The following is a 20,020-nucleotide window of genomic DNA, read 5'->3' on the forward strand; positions in this document are numbered from 1 at the left end:
ATGAAAAAATTATTAGATGTGATTTGCATCACATTACTTTAAATCCCACCATGTGATCAAGCACAAATCCTTCATTTCAGTGTAATTTTATATTTGTAAATATAGGTACTTTAATCTTTCAGATAAAAGAAAAATAAAATTTTTCAAAATTACACCAAAACACGGAGGCTGGGAGGGAATTCAGAAATACAGAAATTTGTTTTTTTGATTGAATTTGCTTATAAAACCTACTTAATTAATGGAAAGAAAAGGCAAACTCACTGTACTCTGGTTTTTGGCAACTTCCATGGCATGTTTCACTTCAGGAGGCTCCAGCATGACAGAATAATTAGATTTGCCTTTCTCCTTCACAAACTTCTTCTTGTAGTTTGTCTGTTAAGAGCAAAAAGGGCCACGTGTGATTTGGGAATTTCACAGGGAGGGAAACGCTACCAAAACTTGGAAATAATCCCCCAAAACTGCTGAGAAGGGATCAGGTGGAGTCTCCTCATTCCCAAAGTGTGTGGTCCCCAGTTTGGTCGTCACGATCTGCAGTTTAGATGTAAAAGGTGGTTATTTGGAGACGATGATGTGAGTCTGAACTCACCTCACTGACGTTCTTGGTCACCTCCTTCACGTGCACCGTGTCTCGCGTCTCGGGCAGGGTTGTGAAAGAGCCGTGGGGAAGCTGCTTCTTGCTGTGCTCTTTGTACTTGTTCTGAAAGCACAGCACAAAAAGGGGTAAGAAACAGCAATTCAAGGATTAAATTAAACTAAAAGGAGCAAATAACTGCTGGTGTTTTACCTCGGAGACAAGAGAGCTGACATTCTTGGCCAGGAGGATCTGAGGTGTGTCTGGGACCACATGGTACGTTCCCCGGGCTTTGTTGTGCTTCTCTTTGTATTTTATCTACCAGGAAGGAAAGATCTGATTTTAAGCCATGTTTGCCTTGTCTTGTGGCAGATTAAAAAGTAATTATTATAGTTGTGTCTGCTTGCTAGTGCAAAACTTAGCAGAAAATCCCATATTTTAATATATTCCAAAACAAATTCATTGTAGTCTATACATTCCTAGAGCTCTCACTTGGAATTTTATGGATATAGCAAATATTAATATCTTGATAGTAATTATTAAAGATACTTTGTGTTATGCCTGATTTATAGCTGCAGCTTTTTTTGTTGTTTTCTCCAGATATTTCCATTTCAATACCAGGAATGCAGAGATAACTGGGTGGAAGGCCTGGGGTGTTCAGGCAACGTTAACTTTGGATATTAATTTAATATCGTGTGACATTTACAAGACCAAATTTATTCAAATTTTGTTGATTTGTTAATGAAATAAGCAAGTCAATTCAAATAATGGAGTGAGACTGAGAACAACTGTTCCAAGCTTCACTCTTATTCCAACCATATTCCCAATAAAACAGTTAATGTAATAAATAAAGTTCTAACAAAGAACTTTACTTACTTAGAGAGGAAAAGTGAGTTCAGTACTTACATCACTGGCTAAAATGGCATTATTTAAGGCCAACACTGTGTTTTTATCATCAGTGACAGAGATTTTGCACCCCTTCAGGAATTCCCGGTCCAGTTTGTATTCATACTGCAGGGAATAAAAAATAAAAAAAGGATAAGAGAAAACAGTCTCAGATCTTCTACAATTTGTTTCTTATATTCTGGACGTGAGAGATGTGGGAAAAGGGAATATTTGGGTTGTTCTGACTTTCTTACATCACTCTGCTGCAGAGACGACTTGGCTGCTTGCACAAAGTCAGGCCTGTCAGCAATCAGGTGCCAGTGAGCCTTGGCTGCTTCGTATTTCTTCTTATAATCCAGCTGTTTGCAGGGAAAAACCAAACAAAAGAGAGTTAATTGGAAGGTGTGAACTTTACACATGACATAGAGAGGGAAATTCTCCTTGATCTGTCCCAAAAAAAGAGAGAAGAGGGAAGAAAGTGCAGCTACGTCAGATTGGGGCTTTCCTCTGACTCATGCAGAGTCTATTTATTCCAGTTTTCCCACTCTTAGGTAGAAAATGGAATATGAAGGGGTGAAGTGATGTCCTGACTTTGAGGAAGGTGGGAGCTTTCAGGTTCTTCCTCTTGAAATGGGTGTTGGGCCACTAAAACCAGAAAACATGGGAAAGCTTCCCATGAAGTGCTTGCTTTGTCTACAAGAACATCCCAGGGAATTCCTGGGACAGTTGTGTGTCAGGAAAGAGGACAACTAAAAGAACAGTAGATTTGTGACACACAAGCACCTCCTCAAGGAAAACTTGCAAGAGTGAGAATTTTAGCACAAAATGAATTAAAATATATTGAAGTCAAGCGGGGTAAGAATTAGAAGTGACGTCCAAGCTGAGAAAATTCAGTGGAACTGAAAATGGAACTCGTGGCCTCTCCTGCCAGTCTGAAACACTCTCCATAATGAAATTGAGACCTGAATTTAAGTGAACTCACGTTGCTGTTGAGCTTGTAAGCGTGTCTTGGAGTCTTGATATGAACCGAATCTGCCACGACGTTGCAGCGAGATTTGCTCCTCTCATACATTTCTTTGTATTTCAGCTACAGAAAGACCAACACATCAAATGTTACAAAGGTACCAATCAGCAGCAGCAGCAAGAAAAGCATCCCAATGCGAAAAATATAACAGTAAATTTGCTCCTGTCAAGATAAAATCTTAATAGAAGAAATGACTGGATGTGGTTAAAAGAAATGCTTTAAATATACTTGTTTTCTAAGAGCATTCAATGCTTCCTGAAAACTCCTTTGTAGAACCTCAGCATTCAATTTGGAGCTTTAAAAAATGTACTTTAGTTCTCAGATCACTTTGAAACATCTCTGTCTCCTGGTGATCCCATTAGTATCTGGATAATATGGTTATTTTTCCTTCCTGGATTTACTATTTATGTAGATAATCCACAGAGCATCTGAATGACATTCAGGTTACTTATTCTGACAGTACTATATTGAGTTACAGAAGTGTTAATATCCTCATTTTATTTATGGATCTCTAAAGAACAATACAAAGGTCAGGGAGAAAGCCTAAGGTAGAAGGAGGAATTAGGACCAGGACTCCTAAATCCTATATATTATTCTATCTACTCCCTCTTCCTTTCTCTCTCCTTTCTAGTCTTTCACTGCCCCAGAATCAAAACATATCTTTATTTTAGACCACAATATCTACCTTACGAATTCACAACATCCATAGAAGAAATTGATAAACACAGTAAAGTATTAACTAATTTATTCAGGGCTCAAAAAAAGCCACTAGAGGACGAAAACCTAGGAAAAAACTCCCCAATTCGTGATTTAGAGATCAGTTGCAGCTCATGGCTTTTACTGCTAGTAAAATGTAAATTATTAGTAAAATGCATAATTACACAAAAAAAAATGTTTCAAGAGTTACAGAAGAATGTTATATAAAACACTTCCTGAAAAACTGGGTTTTTTTGAAAGAGCATTAAATGAAAACAGAGTTTAACAGACAAACAAAACAAAATAGGCTCTAACAAGAAAGGATTTTTTTTCCTGAGTGTTACACCTGAGTTAAAAACATTGGCTATCAAGGTAAAAAGTTAATTAAGTGTGGTTTTGACCCCCAGCCAGGGCTGATTTACTCACATCACTGATCCTGTCCTTGACCTTGCGCACGTGGAGCAACATGGGCGTGTCCTGGATGGTGGTGTAGCCCTTAGGCTTGGCTTTGTTGTACTCCAGCTTGTAAATAATCTGAAAAGGCACGTGGGAGAGCAGATTAATTCCCTGGGGGTGATTAGCCCACTCCAAAGGTTGGAAGGAGGAGGAGATGAGCCCAAAGCACACTCACATCACTGATCTGTTTGTTGACTTTGGTGGTCCTCAGGTACTCCGGGGTATCCAAAACTGTGGTGTATTTGTCTTTCTTCTTCTCATAGTCCTTTTTGTACTGAATCTGGTGGTGGGGAAAGATTGTAAATTAACACCCAGAGCAGGACAAAACCTCTGGGAGAGATGTGATTTTATATGAACATCACTTTGCAAAACCCTCCCACAGAGCCCAAGCAAGCTGAACATGCATCAGGAGCTGAGCTTTGCAAACCCCTCCTGTGCCCAAGAGGCTGCCTGAGTAATTAATTTGTCTGATTAACTTCATTCATTTATCTCCAGGATGGAGCTAAAGAATCAATCTTGGCAGTTCAGTGACTTTTACATTCCCTAACTGGACAACATCTCCTTTTTAAACATTCATCATATTTGGCCCAAGGCTGGACTTGATCATCTTGGGGGTCTTTTCCAACCTTAATGATTTTATAACCAGAATGAGGAGAAATCATCTTAAACAACCAAAGATTAAAATATCCTCCACATATATCCTAATGCCAGGATATTTTAAAGGCTTTGGCAGCAACATTTGTGTCTTGATAACACTTTTCTTGCCCTACTGAGGACTCTAAACCTGTTTTACAAGGTTCAGTGAGAACAGGCTCTTCACCAAGAGTTTGGATTCATTGTAGGCACCCTGAGGGCAGCTGGAAGGGGTTTGAAAACATTTTTAAAAAGTCATTTTTAAAACAGAACTTTCACTTCATCAGAAAACCAACCCATGCTTTTGAAACAGGACCATGACAGACAAAATATAAAAAACTTATGAACAAATAATCAACGATAACATGAAGTGAACATGCAGTCAGACACTGTTTTGTTTTTTTTTTAATTCAAACATACTCAAAATTACCTGCAAGGAGTTTTTAATGAGATAATAGAAATCCACAGAAAAATGGAATAAAAGTGCCTAATAAAGACCTTCAGTAATTTAATACTGAAGAATATTATCTGTACTAATAGTAAAGAATAACACCCTTCTTCCTTTCATGTAATTGTTTTCTACTGTTCCATTTCCAGTTTATAACTTAATTTATTAGTAATTTATTATTATAAATCTCCAGTTTATAATTTATTATTATTATTATTATTATTATTATTATTATTTTTTTTCCAGGTCTATAATTTAAATTGTGATCAGGAATCATTTTTACCATTAAAAGGAGTAAAGTCACTGCCAGCAGCTGTGATTTCAGAGCACAAATAACTCTGTTCTCTATCTGACACCATTCCAGGCAGAGTGGGAATAAATGTTATAATCTACTTTAAATTACTTCATCATTAATTCTGTAATTAAGAACTCATGTTATGGAAGGTGGGCAATCTAAGAAATGGTGGCAGAATGAGAATTGGGTTAAGGAAATATTAACATATAATATCTGAAATGTGTGAAAATTTGCTTTTTATGTAAATATGTGAAATATATAACAATTATTTATGATGAAGGGAGAAAATGGAGACAAGATCAGCCTGAGCTGAGTGACCCAGTGACAGTAAATGTGATATTCTGGTCTCAAAACTATTTGATCACTGCCAGCATAAAGCACATCAGCAAATCCTTGGGGTCTGAAATCCGTAGGAAAGCAGGAAATATTAGAAGTCCAAGCAGCGAAATTGTATCTAAATGTTTCCTAGAGCAGTTCTTCATATTACCTGGCTCCACAAGTAAGTGTTGTAGAGAGCTGTCAGCATATCTGGCCTCAGAATTTCATTACATCCATGTTGCAGGAGCATCTTGGCAAAGGATTTATAGCTTTTCTGTTCATGCAAATGGCAACGAAGGACAAGAGAGACCCATGAACACCAGGAACAACAACACAGCTCTAGATCCCAGACACTTGGAGAGTGGAGAGATGTAGGCAAGGTACTGTATGTATTCATTGACATGTGCATACAACTCACATCTGCAGAGTTGGGAATGTCAGGGGCAGATATCGCCAACAGAAATATGAAATGGATAAATATTCATCTAAAAATACATAAATGCACTTGTATTAAATGTAGAAAGATATTTCCTCTCCTATTTGCATAGGGAAGGAAATGTCTTAATATTTTTATAGGGAAGGAAAGGAAATCATGAATTTTTGGGGGGAGATGAGGGGAAATTGTAGCTGAAGGTGAGAGCGCTCAAAAGGCAAACATGGCACTGCTGCTTATCTAGGAAGGAGAAGATTATCTTGGCAAAGGCCTTTAAAAGAGAGGTATTAAAAAAGAAATGCTTGATAAGTAAAGGCATTTTTTAAACCTCTCCAGTGGCTTGAAGAGGGCTCAGGTTCTGCAGTGAGTTGATGCACAATAATGAAAGTACATAAAGCACAGAGCAGCTCACACAAAAAGTCCCAGTTCTTTTTGGGTGGCAGAACGAAGATCGCCGATGACCCGAATGCCCAGGGCAGTATCACAGCTGATACTGCTGGGTGAAGGTGGCACACAGTTCTGGGAGTGACCCAGTGCTCCCACAGTACCTGACTGCTCAGCCTGGAGACCCACTTGGCCAGGAGATTCCTGGGATCATCCACAATAACGCTGTACCTATCTTTGAGCTTCTCATAGGCAGCCCTATATAATTTCTGCTCAGGAGAGCATCACACAGCGTGACAAGAGAGTGAAAACACAGAGAGGTCATTGTTCTAACCATTGCCACCTCTGCACAGGGGTCATTACAGCCTGGGCTGGGAGGTCATGGCCAAAAAGAGAAAAATAATTAAAAACAAAAAGAAGAGAGAATTTCCAAAGGTACATGCACTTCTAGGTTGTCACTGGAAGGCCTAAACCACAATTTAAGCATGTCTACATAACCCTGCCACTCCAATAAACTCATTTGGTCACTGACTTTCTTCATGAAAAATAACAGCAGAACTCTATTACAGATTCTCGAGCTGAGGATAAAAAGATGACAATGAGATGTGGGGGTAAAAGACAATATTTTTTTAACATTTTTTTAGCAAAATCTATAATCCCTTATTAAACACTTATCACTTATAGAACAGAAGACATCCAGGCAAGTTCATTCCAATGTATGGAGCCCCATTGCTAAAATTTTACCCATTTATGCTTCTGATATTAAATTTTTCCTTATTTGCTTTACTGAACAATAAGAACTGAATACTAACAATCATCCATAAGAAATTCTGGCTCATTGTTTATCAAATTCAGTAAAAAATTATAGCAACAGAACTGGAATTGTATTTGTTGTGAACAGTTTTTCTTATCCAAAAAGGTAAAACTATAATACATGGACAGACAGGTAAACAATTCATTGTAATAGCTGGTGAAAAGTAATGAAATACCAAAATGGGAGTCCAAATATCTGCTTCTTCAATGAAAAGCATCAGAGCTGTGTGTGATATTCCAACTCTGAGCTGATGGGAATCACCCAGAACATGGTGTTTCTCCACAGGCTTTGTCCTGTGGGTGTAGAAAACTAATCCTACAAATTCCAGGGGTGATTTTAACCTTAAACTCCGGGGGGTTCATTAACCCCCTGTACTAGAAGGTGTGTATATTGTTTGTTTAGCACTAGAGGTGAAAAATAAGATAAAAGTGAGTAGCAGAGTGGAAAAATTCAAGGCAAAATATCTGGAATGAAACGAGCTTTGGTAACTTCAGGCATAAGACTGTCTTCCCAACACTGTTTTTTCCAATGCTTTAGGAAAGCAATTGGATTTCTCTCTATACCTTTCTCAGATGGAAATCAGCAGTGTTACTCCACAAGCAGCATTATTTATCATTTGTTTCCCAGTCAGCAAAGGAAAAGTTCCTTTGCAATGAGACAAATTAATGGGACGGGGTGGGAACTTCACTTTCTAGGTTCTGTAAAAAACTAATACTCAGACAATAAGAACAACCTTGTCTTCCATGATTTCGGCCTGATCTTAAGGCATCTTTAAGCCTGAATATAAGGCAGATCCACCTTCAGCTCTGTATTTACATACAGACTTTACTACTTGAGTAGGAGACTCCAGAGGAGCCTTCAGCACTTACCCCATCCATCAGCTGAGTTGCATATCTAAAATGCTCGTTACTTGGAGAGTCAGCCACGTACTTAAACTGGGACTTGGTCTTCTCAAACGACTCCTTGTACTTGCACTGGAGAAAACCAGAACCAAACACACAACAAAAATCCCCATTTTAATCTAAAGAATGGCCAGGCAATGAAAACAGGATTTTAGAGACAGACCGTGGTAGAATTATTGCATATGTGTGTTTAAGTTTTCTACAAACAAATGGTTGTAAATGTACAGCAAATGTCAAAAAGACATTCAGCAACATCTCAGACTGTTTTACTCACCCCACTGTAGAGCACTTTATTCTGTTCTGCCAGGACAAAAGCTGGAGTATCCCACACATAACACCCGGTGCCCCTGAGCCATTCCAAGTCTTCCTTGTATTTAACCTTTGGAAAAGAAGTGAAAGGATGCAGTTTTGAGGAGATTATCAGTGCTGAAAGGACACCTCAAGGTGTGGCAAACAATTCCATCCATTATTATTCCAGGATTAAATAAATTAGTTACTCATACTTTTCTGAGAGGACTCAGATTACTCACATACCTAATCTATCATTAACTATTGGAGTCCCTGTGTGAATCAAAAATATTTATTCTTGGACATTTAAAGGGTCATTGTATAATTACAGATATGAACAATTACAGGGTTAACAGGGTGACAGAGTTAACAGAAAAATGCAACTGAAATGAATTAGGATTGCTCTGTTAATTTGAAAAGGAGATGAGCTGCAGTTTTAGCCATTGCAATCACTCTGTCATTTCACAGATCTACCAGGAGAAAGTGTAAATCACTGAAAAGATTTCACCTGCCTTCCCTTTCTTTAGAAAGAAGGCTTTGGTCTCATTTTGGAAACCTACTTATAACTTTTCCAGGAACTCTCTGAACTCACATCACTGATGGCATCCGTGACCAGGCGATGATGGAAATGCTCCGGACGGTCTGGGATTGATCTCCAGATTCCCAGCTGGCTCTTATAATTCTCCTTATATTTGATCTACAAAGAACATTGAAGAATTAAGTAAAACAATTTAAAAGAACACTTCAGACCACACAGTTCTATATGTTTTTCTGAAACACAGGAACCAAGAATGGAAACGAGATTCACGTTTGTAACGTCAAATGCAATCAAATCTAATATTCCAGGGAAGGAAATAATCTAATTTTTTCTAATTATTTCACACATTTCAATGGAACAACAGCATATTGTAGGTTATTAAGTGACAGACACTGGTTGGGAACAGAAGTGCTGTACATACAGTGCTGATGTCATCGGTGACCTTGCGATGGTAGACGATGTCCAGGGCGTCCTTCACCGTGTGGTACTTGCCCTTGGTGTTCTCAAAGGTCTCTTTGTAGCGCAGCTGGGCACGAAAATGACACACAAAACAACATATTCACCTGCCAGGAACTGTTTTAGTTAAAGTTCTTAACTCTCAGGAGTGACATCCTGGGATGTGTTGCTGTCCAACACCCTCGTGTAAGCCCTGAGGGATTTGAGGGATTTAAAGAAGCTGCAGCTGCCTACAGTTAATTGGAATTTGACTGAAACTTACGGTGGAAATTTGAGAGAATTTCACCCAGTTCACTTTCAGACTGGAAAAAAGGTCCCTGTTTCACAGGACACAAGTGCCACTTTTGGCATTAAAAACTGCTTATCCTTTCTTCCATGTCCTGATCTAGAACAAAGCAGGAAGATCATCCCAGTCTGTGCTGAAAGGTTTTCTCAGAGGAGAAACTGAGACATGTAGAAGAGCTGGGATGCTCCTTTAAATTATTTTAAAATCACTTCTAAGAAAGCACTAAAACTAATTAATCCCTGAAAAAAAACCCCAGCCCAGCACATGTCCTTTCATATCCTGCTGGTTCTGAAATACATAGGAAAAATCTCCCAAATGATGCTCTGCCCACTGCCTTAAATCCCAAGTAACAGTTCCATGCTTGAGGGAAAAAATATCAGTTTCACCTTAATAACCTTCTGTGCAGCAGCTCAGATAATTTTTGCCTCTAATCCACTCTTGAATTAAAAAATAAACACATTCTCAGTGACAGAGCAGTTTACTTCTAACACAGAAAGAGATGAAAAAAGCTGATAAAAGGTATTCCATCCTGGTTCCAGCATCAATCATTTCACTCCAGGCTGCACTATTTGGAGACTTGATGTGTAAGCAAATTACTCTAAATCTATTTTTCCTTTGTTCAGTGCAGTGGGAAATAAAAATGAATTATAATAATTGAAAAAAAATTACAGTGACATCAAGTCAAAACTTAATAATCTCCATAAATATCAAATGGAAATGGACATGCAAATGGAGTGATCTCATTCATGACCTACACTGGGATAGTCTATGCTTTGAATTCTTGCTCCCTATTGATTATTTTCTGGTCTTTGTGGAAAGAATCCAAGGAAAAGCAGCAGTGCAGGTACTCCTGAGTACTCACATCACTGGCATTCAGATAGGCCCTCTTGGCTCTGATCAGGACCGGGGTGTCAGGGACAGGGGTGTATTTGTGCTTCATCTTCTCATACTGGGTTTTATACTTTTTCTAAGAGACACAGCAAAAGGGAAGAGTTACAATTTCAATCTTTGCCAATCTGCAAACAAGCACTTAGAAACAGGTATCTTATAAAACACAGAAACATATTTTTAAAGTGGTTTATTTTATTAGAGCTTACAAAGGAAACGTGGAACTTAAGAGAGAAAACAACTAAATGTAGGGAAAATGGACTTGAGCCTTGAAATTACTACTAAAATTAGAAATAAAACTTTTAAAGAGTTCAGCATAGTGGTACCAAATCAAAAAAGCAGTTATCTTACCTCACTGATCATGTCCTTGACTTGCCTGGCATGTGTAAAGGCTTGAGTCTGATTATCAGCATGATGATGGGGCCTCTCTTTTGTGGCAAGTTCCACATACAAGTACTGCAGCAAGGAGAAAACAGTTTAAAAAAATATCCATTGCAAGTGAATTCTACTTTTTAACTCCGAAAAATGTCTGTAAATTCAAAACATAGACATAACCACACAATTTTCTACATTGATTTGAAATGGCCTGGAAAGATTTTGCTAAGAGGGACTCCCTGATTGTTTTTTCATTAATATAAGTTTTTCACCTGGCTCTGTATTTTTTGTCCTTCCTTGGCTCTTATCAAGTCAGGTGTGTCCAGGATGGAAGTGTATTTTGTCTTCAGCTCGTTGCCTGCAGCTCTGTAAACCAGCTGGAAAAAAAAGACAGGTCCATGAATTTTTTCTTCTGTTACACATGTTCATTTAACACCTCTGCAATTAAAACATTTCACCTATTTCAGAAAAAAAAAAACAAATAAACAACAGGGAGAGGTTAATTATAGCTACGACCTTGTGCAAAAATAACATAGAACTTACTTCACTCAAATGGGTTTTTAGCTCCTGAACTGCTCTGTATCCAGGAGTATCCAACACCACGTTGAATTTGGCCCACATCTTCTTTGCAGTACCAGTGTATATGTAATTAGACTGGAAAGGAAAAGCAGTTTTATTTAGGAAGCTTTTACTATTCCTGGTAGGAAAGGAAATTTTACAGTGTCAAGGAAATTTTTAGTGTAAGCTGGCAGTGCTTTGAAACACCTAACTGGTTGAATGGTAAGAAATTCTGTCACAGGTCTTTGCTCATTTTCATGGGCAATGAGTATTTTCCTTCCTGAATGCACAGAAATAAATCAAATGCTGTTATAGGTGGTTCCAGAAGAAAAAAAACTCTTACCCAAAGCTTTTTGAGCTCACGAGCACGGACCATGTCAGGAGTGTCATACAGGAAACAACCCAGGCCCTTCAACCACCTCAGGTCCTCCTTGTATTTATTCTGTGAGAGAAAGAAAAATCAACAGTCAGCTTTGAGGAGAATTTCATTAACCAGCCCCTAAACACAGCGACAAAACAGCTATTTAATACAGAATAGAATGGAAATGAGAGAAGGAAAATCCTGCTTTAAGTATAAAACACTAGGCCTGTTTTTCCAACACCTGAGCAGGAGTCACTCACGTCACTCGTGATGTCCCCAACGTAGCGACAGTGCAGCACGTGGGGGGTGTAAGGCAGGGAGATCAGGTGGCCCTGCATCTTGAAGAAATCTGACTTGTAGATCAGCTGAAAGACAAAGAGAAAACCAGCATTTCACACGTTTGGTCACTGGATAATCTAAATTTTCTCTGTTTGTGCTAGGCAAAGGCACCTACATCACTGACGGCTTCCTGGGTCGCTCGGACTTGCCGGATTTCGGGGGTGTCTGGAGTGGTGTGGATCTTGTCCTTGGTCTTGTGGTACGTTGCCCTGTAGAGCCTCTGTGGCAGAAGAGACAACATCCTACATTTTAACATGTTTTAAAACATTTTAGCACAGTTCAAAGCATTTAGCACATTTTATAACATTAAAACAGCAAAGCAGTTTGGCACAGTGGAAGCACTTCTGACACGAACACGCTGTTTTCTAACCAGGCAAAGATTTTCCACAACTGTTTTCAACAGCAGCACCTTTAATCTTTATAAAGTAAATAATTATTGGAGAATCTCAGGTTCTAATCCCAAAAACATTTAAATATGTATATTTAATTGTCATCCTATTAAAGCCAGTGATCAAAGGAGTGAGTAAATACATATAAAAACTAAAACTATAGAGACCCAAAGTCATACAGATATTAATAATTTCTATTCAACTTTAACCACACAGCAGCAGATTGGCCAATAAAATTAGGCTGCAATTTTATATTATGATAGCAGTTTTACCCTGTATTAATGATTCCTTGCCATTCTTGATGGATATTTATCTAAACTGCTCTTACAAGCCTCAAAGAACAACTTCCCAGCCAAGGTACTGCCCCTATTCATATTTTGGGCCCTACAAATACAACTGAAAGCAAATACATATATTTACTGTACCTCATTAATGACTTGATTCACTTTCCTCGCAGTTTCAAAGCCAACATCTTTAGGCCCCAGAGTATAACCTTTGGCTTTCATGTGTTCATAGGCTTCTTTATATTTCAGCTATAAAGTGGAAAAAACAGAGAATCTAAATTTGATTGTGGTTCTGATTCCGCTGCACTTCTGAGAGCAATTTGTGCTGCATAAAGAGCCAGATTTTTAGGGAGAAATAAGCGAGATGTAGCTATATCAGAGTTAAATACCTTTATCATATGGCCCAAGATTAATAATATATTACATTTATACATATATGTTACATTTACTATATTACATTTCTCGTGCATCTATTTCACGTTCCTGAGACAATTTACATTTTGATAATAATTGCCCAAGTTGAGAGTCTTTTATCTGGGACTGTTGATCATTCCCATGGTGCAGAAGGATTTAATCCAGGACTTACATCACTGCCAATGTGCTGGACATGTTTTGCATGCTGGAAGTTGGGAGTATCCGTGGGAAGGCTGTATCCAGTGGGCAGAGCATTCACACCAGCCCAGCGATATAAATTCTGCAAGAGAAGGGAGGGAGAGTTTGTGACAAAAGTGTGTAACATTTGAGGGTAAAATCTCAACCTCAGAGACCTCTGGATCACAACTGGCAAAAGATTTCCCTCATGTCTGCATTAAACACATCCTTGTTAAGTAAGTAAGGATATTTTCCTATTTGCATTTTAGAGCAATGACATGTGGCTTCATCTGAAAAGCTAAAACCAGACATTAACATAGAAAAAATTTGCTTTTTAGTATGAGAAAGCCTGTGGACCTTAAAGTTTCCTACTCACCTCACTCTGTATCTTGTTTGCATTATATGCCCGCTCCAAATCGATGGTTTTATCAGTAGAAATCATTTTGCCTTTAATATTCTTCATGTAATCACCACGATAAACAGCCTGGGAAAGAGAAAAAATCCTAGTTGTGGTGTTCCCTCACTGTTTGGATGAAGAAATAAAACCTAGATGGAAGCTTTTTGGCTTCAGGCCATTAAGGATTTTAGTGATTGTGTCTACAGTGAGCTGTAGATAGCCAGCAATGATTGATTAAAATTAAATTATTAAAAAATAGATATTAAAAGTCACATTTCTAGTACTTGTGAGGTAGTGGCATACGGAATATTGGGGTGGGAGGTGACACAAACACTTACTTCACTTAAATTCAAGGCACTGAGGACATTCTGGACATAGACAGGGGTGTCTGTGACCACAGTGAAGTCCTTCTTCATCTTTTCTGCCTTAGATTTGTACTTAATCTGCAGAGAGAAATGCAAGAGCTCTAATTAGTAAATGTAACCGTTAGTAATTGAATTTATTTTATTATTATGTTCATTATTTATTACTGAACTATTCTATTAGTGAACCAGCACTGAAACAGGAAGTATATTGACATTATGGCTGGTTATTTAACGAATACTTCAGTAGAGAAGGATATATAACATTTTCCAGATGACATCTGAAGTAGAATAAAGCTACAATGGAGTGAAAAAAAACCTTCTAAGAAGCAAAATCAGTGTATTGACTCACATCACTGCGGAGATCATAGGCCTGCTTGGCATGGAGGATTTCTGGGGTGTCCCAAACAAAGCAGCCAATGCCTTTCAGCCAGTTCAGATCATCCTTGTAGATCACCTAAATTGTCAGAGCAGAGAAAATCTGTAAGAATTCCACTGGGATCTTGTCCCTTATTGCTAGTCTGAAATAACACTGTCAGCTAAGGTTTCTAGTACTTTGACTTTTTTGTTTGAAAAAAACCCAAAACAATTCCTTTTGGAATTTAAATAATGTTTCTTCATTGCTTTAATTTGGCCAATAAGTTAAAAATCCAAATATTTTTTAAAAAAACTACCTGCATATCCCTACTGGGCACTGATTTACTGACAGATCCCAGGCCTGCTCCCGGGCTGACAAGTGCACAGAAGCTTCACACAAACAGGAACTTCTCAGACTTCCAAAGTTTCCACACCATATTCAACCAAATAAAGGACAATTTACAGACAGGGATGGCTGAGCTGGTAAAACTGTAATGCCATGACTCAATGGCTACAGTGATAACACTGAAATTATTGGAATTATTGCCCAGAGAGGTTGTGGACTGCCCATCCCTGGAAGTGTCCTTGGCCAGGTTGGAGCAACAGGGTCTAGTTGAAGGTCCTGCCCATGGCAGGGCATGGGAATGGATGGACTTTAAGGTCCCTTCCAACCCAAACCAGTCTGGGATTCTGTGATCCAATGCAACCAAGCCCCATCTCAACTACACATTTATAGCCAAGTGTTCCAAAACCAGCACAACAGGGTCAAGTGGCCACATCAGAGCACTCCAGCTGCTGAATCATTTCTTCCAGCAGAGCAGAAACCCAAGAATCTTTTGCAAGGTGAGCCAGGAAGACGAGATTTGTGAACTCACATCGCTGACTTGGTCGGTGACCATGCGGACGTGGGTGTTGACCTGCAGGTCTGGGAGGCACATCCAGTCGTGGAGGCGGGTGCGGTACTCGACCTCGCTGATCTTCTTCTGAGCGTCCTTGGCAGCAATGATGTCCATCATGTCTGGGACGATGTGCACCTTGGCTTTAGTCTTCTCATAGGTCTCTTTGTACAGTCTCTGCGGGGTTAGAGCAGAATTATTAATGATTCTGAGCATAAACTGTTGGTAAAATCAAAGAAAATCATCGCTATCACTTTGGTCGTGGTAAAATCTACACCCTGCCTGCTCTAAAAATAATTTGCAGAACTTATCAAGGGTGATAAAATAAGATTTGGGCAATTTTCATTGTGCCTGTGAATTAAAAGGAGGCTGAATGTGTAGTTCCACCTTCACACTAAAGGTTTGGCTGTGCAAGCAAAGTAACATTTAAGTCAAAAGCTTAAATTCATAGGTGTATTCCAGAATTTAGTAATTCCACTGCCAAACATGTGGAAACGGGACACCTGGATCAATGTGGGTTCTTTGAGTAGCCTCTTCTGAGGTAAGCATGGATTTATCAGGAGAACACACACCCAAAGCCAACACTTACATCAATGTTGAGCTTCCCGACTCTGAGGCACCGTTCCGTGTTGGGATCATCCTCCACCCCCTTGGGGATCGTGTACAGTGCTTTGAACTTTTCATATTCCTCACGGTATTTGACCTGAGCAGGAGCAAAGAAATGCAACAAATAACTGACTCCAACGAGTCGACTGTAATTTTGGAACAAAAGTCATCAGTAACAAAATATTTAGTTGAGTCCAACAAGCAGAGAAACGTTCTAAAGCACAATCTTGGCTTTCTGTTTTATCTTAGATGGCAAAGGAAGCACATCATAACCATCATGTCGTAAAAATAACAGCTGACTAAAAGATTTTAAAAGTAAATTGATGTAGAATAAGGCATTTATTTATTATTGTTCCAGCTCTTTCATTTAAAGAGATCCGTGGAGTGATCTCATAATCCTCAGTTCAGTAAATCGTAAGATGTTCTTCTCTACTTAGTAAAGTATTATTTAAAGTTTTTGGGGCGTTTTTCTGACCTGAATGCTCATGAAATTCAGACTAAAAAAACCCCTAACCAGACATTTCCAAGAGATAGTTTTGATTACTATAAAATGTGATTTTTTGGTTTCGTGACAAGAAGCCACAAAGGACAATTATCCAAATGATTCTCACAGAAAACTAATTATCTACAGATACATATTAGATCCCAATTAAAAAGAGAAAATAAATGAAATCTTCTAGAAGTTTTTTATACCTACAGTACATGCAAGGCACGAAGGATTTCATTGTTATAACTGATGATCTGATAAAAAATAAAGCATTTAATTCACTTACAATGCTGGCATTGTGCTTCAGCTCCTTGGCACGTGCCAGGGCTACGGAATCCGAGGGTATGGCATATCCAGTGGCCTTCACTTTATCCCAGGCTTTCCTGTAGAGATTCTGTGGGCAAACAGAAAGTCTGTGTGAGTGGCAAATTTCTTTTCCTAAGTAATAACCAACAACCAAGAGAAATCAGCAGAAACTTCAGTAGGAATCTAAAGCCCTTTGGGTTTTATTCAGACCCTGTAACTCTTGCTTAATATCAAGTTTAATCTTGACAGGGCACATAAAGGGTGATCAAATGCTTTCTGACTATTCATGTTTGTTCTCCTACGAGGTTTTGATTTTGTCCAGGTGTAATTTTATTCAGGGAATCCATTTACTAATGCACAGATTTTGACAAGACTAGAATTACAGTTAGAAAATAAACCCTCTGCCTGAAATGAAACATCTCCACAGTCAAGTGGTGCAGAGGGTTATCACTGGCTTTGAGAAGCTCCTTGTTTGGATATTTACCTTCAGACAGAGGGAACCAACAAACAAACATAATAAAAGTAGCACCTTAAGAGGGAAAAAGGCCGTTTAGAAACACTTACATTGCTATAAAGATGTTTCAAATTCTGAACTCTTTCAGACTCCACTGTTTCAGCCACAGGCGTGTACTTGTCCTTAGTTTTATGGAATTCTTCCTTGTATTTCACCTGGAAATGAAAGCCAGGTGTAGTTAATTATTTCAGTTCTTGGAAGGAAGATGGGGAGTGGGAGAAGGGGGGGTTCTCACGTCGCTGGCGTTGAAAGCACTCTGCAGAGCAGTCACATAGACGGGGGTGTCTGTGACCACACTGAAGTTCTGGAAGTTCTCCTTTCCTGCAGACGTGTATTTTATCTAAGGAAAAAAAAAAACAAACAAAAAACTCATTAATGCTGAAAACAACCTGAGAATTCCCTGCCAGCTTCCTTTAAAATCAGTTCTGAAGCCCAGGATTACAGCTCAGTTAAGACCAATTGTAAAAGTGAAAGGACATAAAACAGAAATACTTAATATAAAGCCAGTCTGAACTGAGGAACAGTGAAAATTATACATTGCTGGTGGGTTAAGAGCACAACCAGCAGGAGACACTATTTTCCCAACAGAAGTGTCACCCTGAGGTATCTTACCTATACAGAAATAAAAAAGTTGTATCTTTTCACTGATAAAAACCACAATTTGCTGTCCCCTCCATTCACCTGAGTTTTCTGCTCCTTCAATATCAGAAGTGATGTCTCTATGGACAAAACTCAAAAACTGTATTATCACAGATTTAACAAAAATATTTTTGATGTAATTGGAATTATTTCTTTCTGCTCTGGGCTAGAACAGGTGTCAATCCCAGTGAATCATAAAAATACAAGTATTTTAAATTATTATTATTATTATTATTATTATTATTATTATTATTATTATTATTAACTTATTCAAGGCAAACAAACTTACTTGACTCTGGAGGTCATAGGACTTCTTAGCCTGTATGATTTGTGGAGTATCCCAGACATAACATCCAATTCCCTTCAGCCAGTTCAAGTCATCTTTATACACTGCCTACATGGATGCAAAAAAGAACATCAAGTTAGGAAGAAATCTGCCTTCTGCTTGAAGAAAATAAAGGAGAAAACTAATATTATTCCTGAGAATATTGTTCAGGCTGAGGGAGCACTGGGACAGGCTGCCCAGAGAGGATGTGGAGATTCCTTCTCTGGAGACATTTGAATCCCAGCTAGTCATGATCCTGTGCAACCTGCTCTGGGTGAACCTGGGTTGGATTGGATGATCTCCAGAGGTCCCTTCCAACCCCAAGCAGTCTGGGATTCTCTGATAAAAAGACAGCATTTTTTTTTTCTCTATGCAGTGTCTTTGACTCGTGCAAATCCAAAGCAGAAGGCCACCACTGACTCTGAACCAGGATCCCTGAGGAATTCCAATCCATCTGGAAGTTTAAATGTGAGACCATCTCACGGTCTGCTGAAGGATTTTTACCCACAGGATTTGCAGGGGGAATTAAATCAAAGAATTCTGCATAGTAACAGGCCAGGCAATTAACACACCATCAGATTTCCTTAGGGAAGTGGATTGGCCCAAGCTGGGACACTGCTGATCATGGAGTATGAGAGCATGTTATGGCTCAGAGACCATTCCCTCAGCTCACACTCTGGGGGCTCACACAACACCAAAGGAACAAGGAGAAGTCTTTTCCAGACCCACTGGATCCAGAAGGATTGTGAATGCTGTCCTGGCTCCTGTGCTAATTACAGCATTCCCAATTATAATACAGAAGGATCACTGCAGTGGTTGCTACTGTGCTACTAAGAATCTAAAGCCACAGTTATTAATTTAATATTTAAATACTACGGAAGATACTTGAAAGTATTTTATATTTAAACATCTTGGAAGAAATTACATTTAAAGTACCACTATAATGTCAAATAAGTTCAAGAAGTGTTTGGACAACGCTCTCAGGGACAGGGTGGGATTTTTGGGGTGTCCTGTGCAAGGCCAGGAGTTGGACTGGATGATCCTTGTGGGTCCCTTCCAGCTCAGGATATGCTACGATTTTACAGAAATGATAAACATACATCACTCAGAATCTCCTGGGCTACTCTGGCATGAATAACATCGTTTTCTTCAGGGGAACAACTCCACTGATGGAAGTAACTTCGGTATTCCAGGTCACTGAGGATTTGCTGGCACTTCTTGGCCAGCACGTGGTTCATCATGTCAGTTGGAATGTGGACATTTTTCTTGGTGTCTTCATAATTCTTTCTGTAGGCCAACTAAAAGGGGGAGAGGAAATAAGAATGATTTTCTGCATAACTTTGACTAATAGGCCACAGCATAATCCGAGACATGATATCTGAATTTAGTAGCTAAATTCCCATGGGATTCAACAGCATGAAATCTTAACTTTGATGTTAATCACCATTTATTCTGATGAGGTTCTGGAGAGACAAGAATGACCTTCTTCACTTGCACTTTTAACAGCTGGTGAGAAAATTAATAAGACTTCAAGATTTAAAAAGTCCTATGCTACAAATATGGTTTTCATCTAATTAAAGACAGAACATTTGGGATTACAGTGATTTTATGCCCTGCACGACTTGCTGTATGTGCAGTGGTGATAACAGCAAAACACCACGTGCGCACTTACTTTTCCAGTTCTTAAGTTCCTATTTCAACCCAAAAACTACGTTTTTATTTGTAAAGCAAAAGAATCCCAATTTCTTACTCCTCATATTCTTAAACTGAAACAGAAATCTTTTTCTTCCTATTGTCCATCTTTATTTTTTTCCCATTCCATGTCTTTCTTTTCTTCCTATTCTATGTCTTTATTTTTTTCCCATTCCATGTCTTTCTTTTCTTCCTATTCTATGTCTTTATTTTTTTCCCATTCCATG

General features: G+C 38.7%; 1 protein-coding gene across 1 annotated transcript in view; it reads right to left on the bottom strand.

Moving 5' to 3' along the window:
• The window catches only part of NEB (nebulin), a 95,969-nt gene that overhangs the window by 24,841 nt on the left and 51,108 nt on the right, over positions 1–20,020 (bottom strand). The window contains 32 exon segments of the mRNA XM_017823712.1: positions 262–372; positions 587–697; positions 785–889; positions 1,478–1,582; positions 1,711–1,815; positions 2,439–2,543; positions 3,603–3,710; positions 3,808–3,912; positions 5,496–5,600; positions 7,827–7,931; positions 8,134–8,238; positions 8,740–8,844; positions 9,107–9,211; positions 10,290–10,394; positions 10,667–10,771; positions 10,963–11,067; positions 11,234–11,344; positions 11,592–11,690; positions 11,870–11,974; positions 12,064–12,168; positions 12,763–12,870; positions 13,208–13,315; positions 13,589–13,696; positions 13,948–14,052; positions 14,324–14,428; positions 15,204–15,401; positions 15,814–15,927; positions 16,604–16,711; positions 17,188–17,292; positions 17,373–17,477; positions 18,066–18,170; positions 19,202–19,399. Of these exon segments, the coding sequence (XP_017679201.1) occupies positions 262–372; positions 587–697; positions 785–889; positions 1,478–1,582; positions 1,711–1,815; positions 2,439–2,543; positions 3,603–3,710; positions 3,808–3,912; positions 5,496–5,600; positions 7,827–7,931; positions 8,134–8,238; positions 8,740–8,844; positions 9,107–9,211; positions 10,290–10,394; positions 10,667–10,771; positions 10,963–11,067; positions 11,234–11,344; positions 11,592–11,690; positions 11,870–11,974; positions 12,064–12,168; positions 12,763–12,870; positions 13,208–13,315; positions 13,589–13,696; positions 13,948–14,052; positions 14,324–14,428; positions 15,204–15,401; positions 15,814–15,927; positions 16,604–16,711; positions 17,188–17,292; positions 17,373–17,477; positions 18,066–18,170; positions 19,202–19,399 (3,582 nt within the window).

This window comes from Lepidothrix coronata, unplaced genomic scaffold (genome assembly GCF_001604755.1).
Source record: "Lepidothrix coronata isolate B3197 unplaced genomic scaffold, Lepidothrix_coronata-1.0 Scaffold105, whole genome shotgun sequence".
NCBI classification, from domain to species: domain Eukaryota; kingdom Metazoa; phylum Chordata; class Aves; order Passeriformes; family Pipridae; genus Lepidothrix; species Lepidothrix coronata.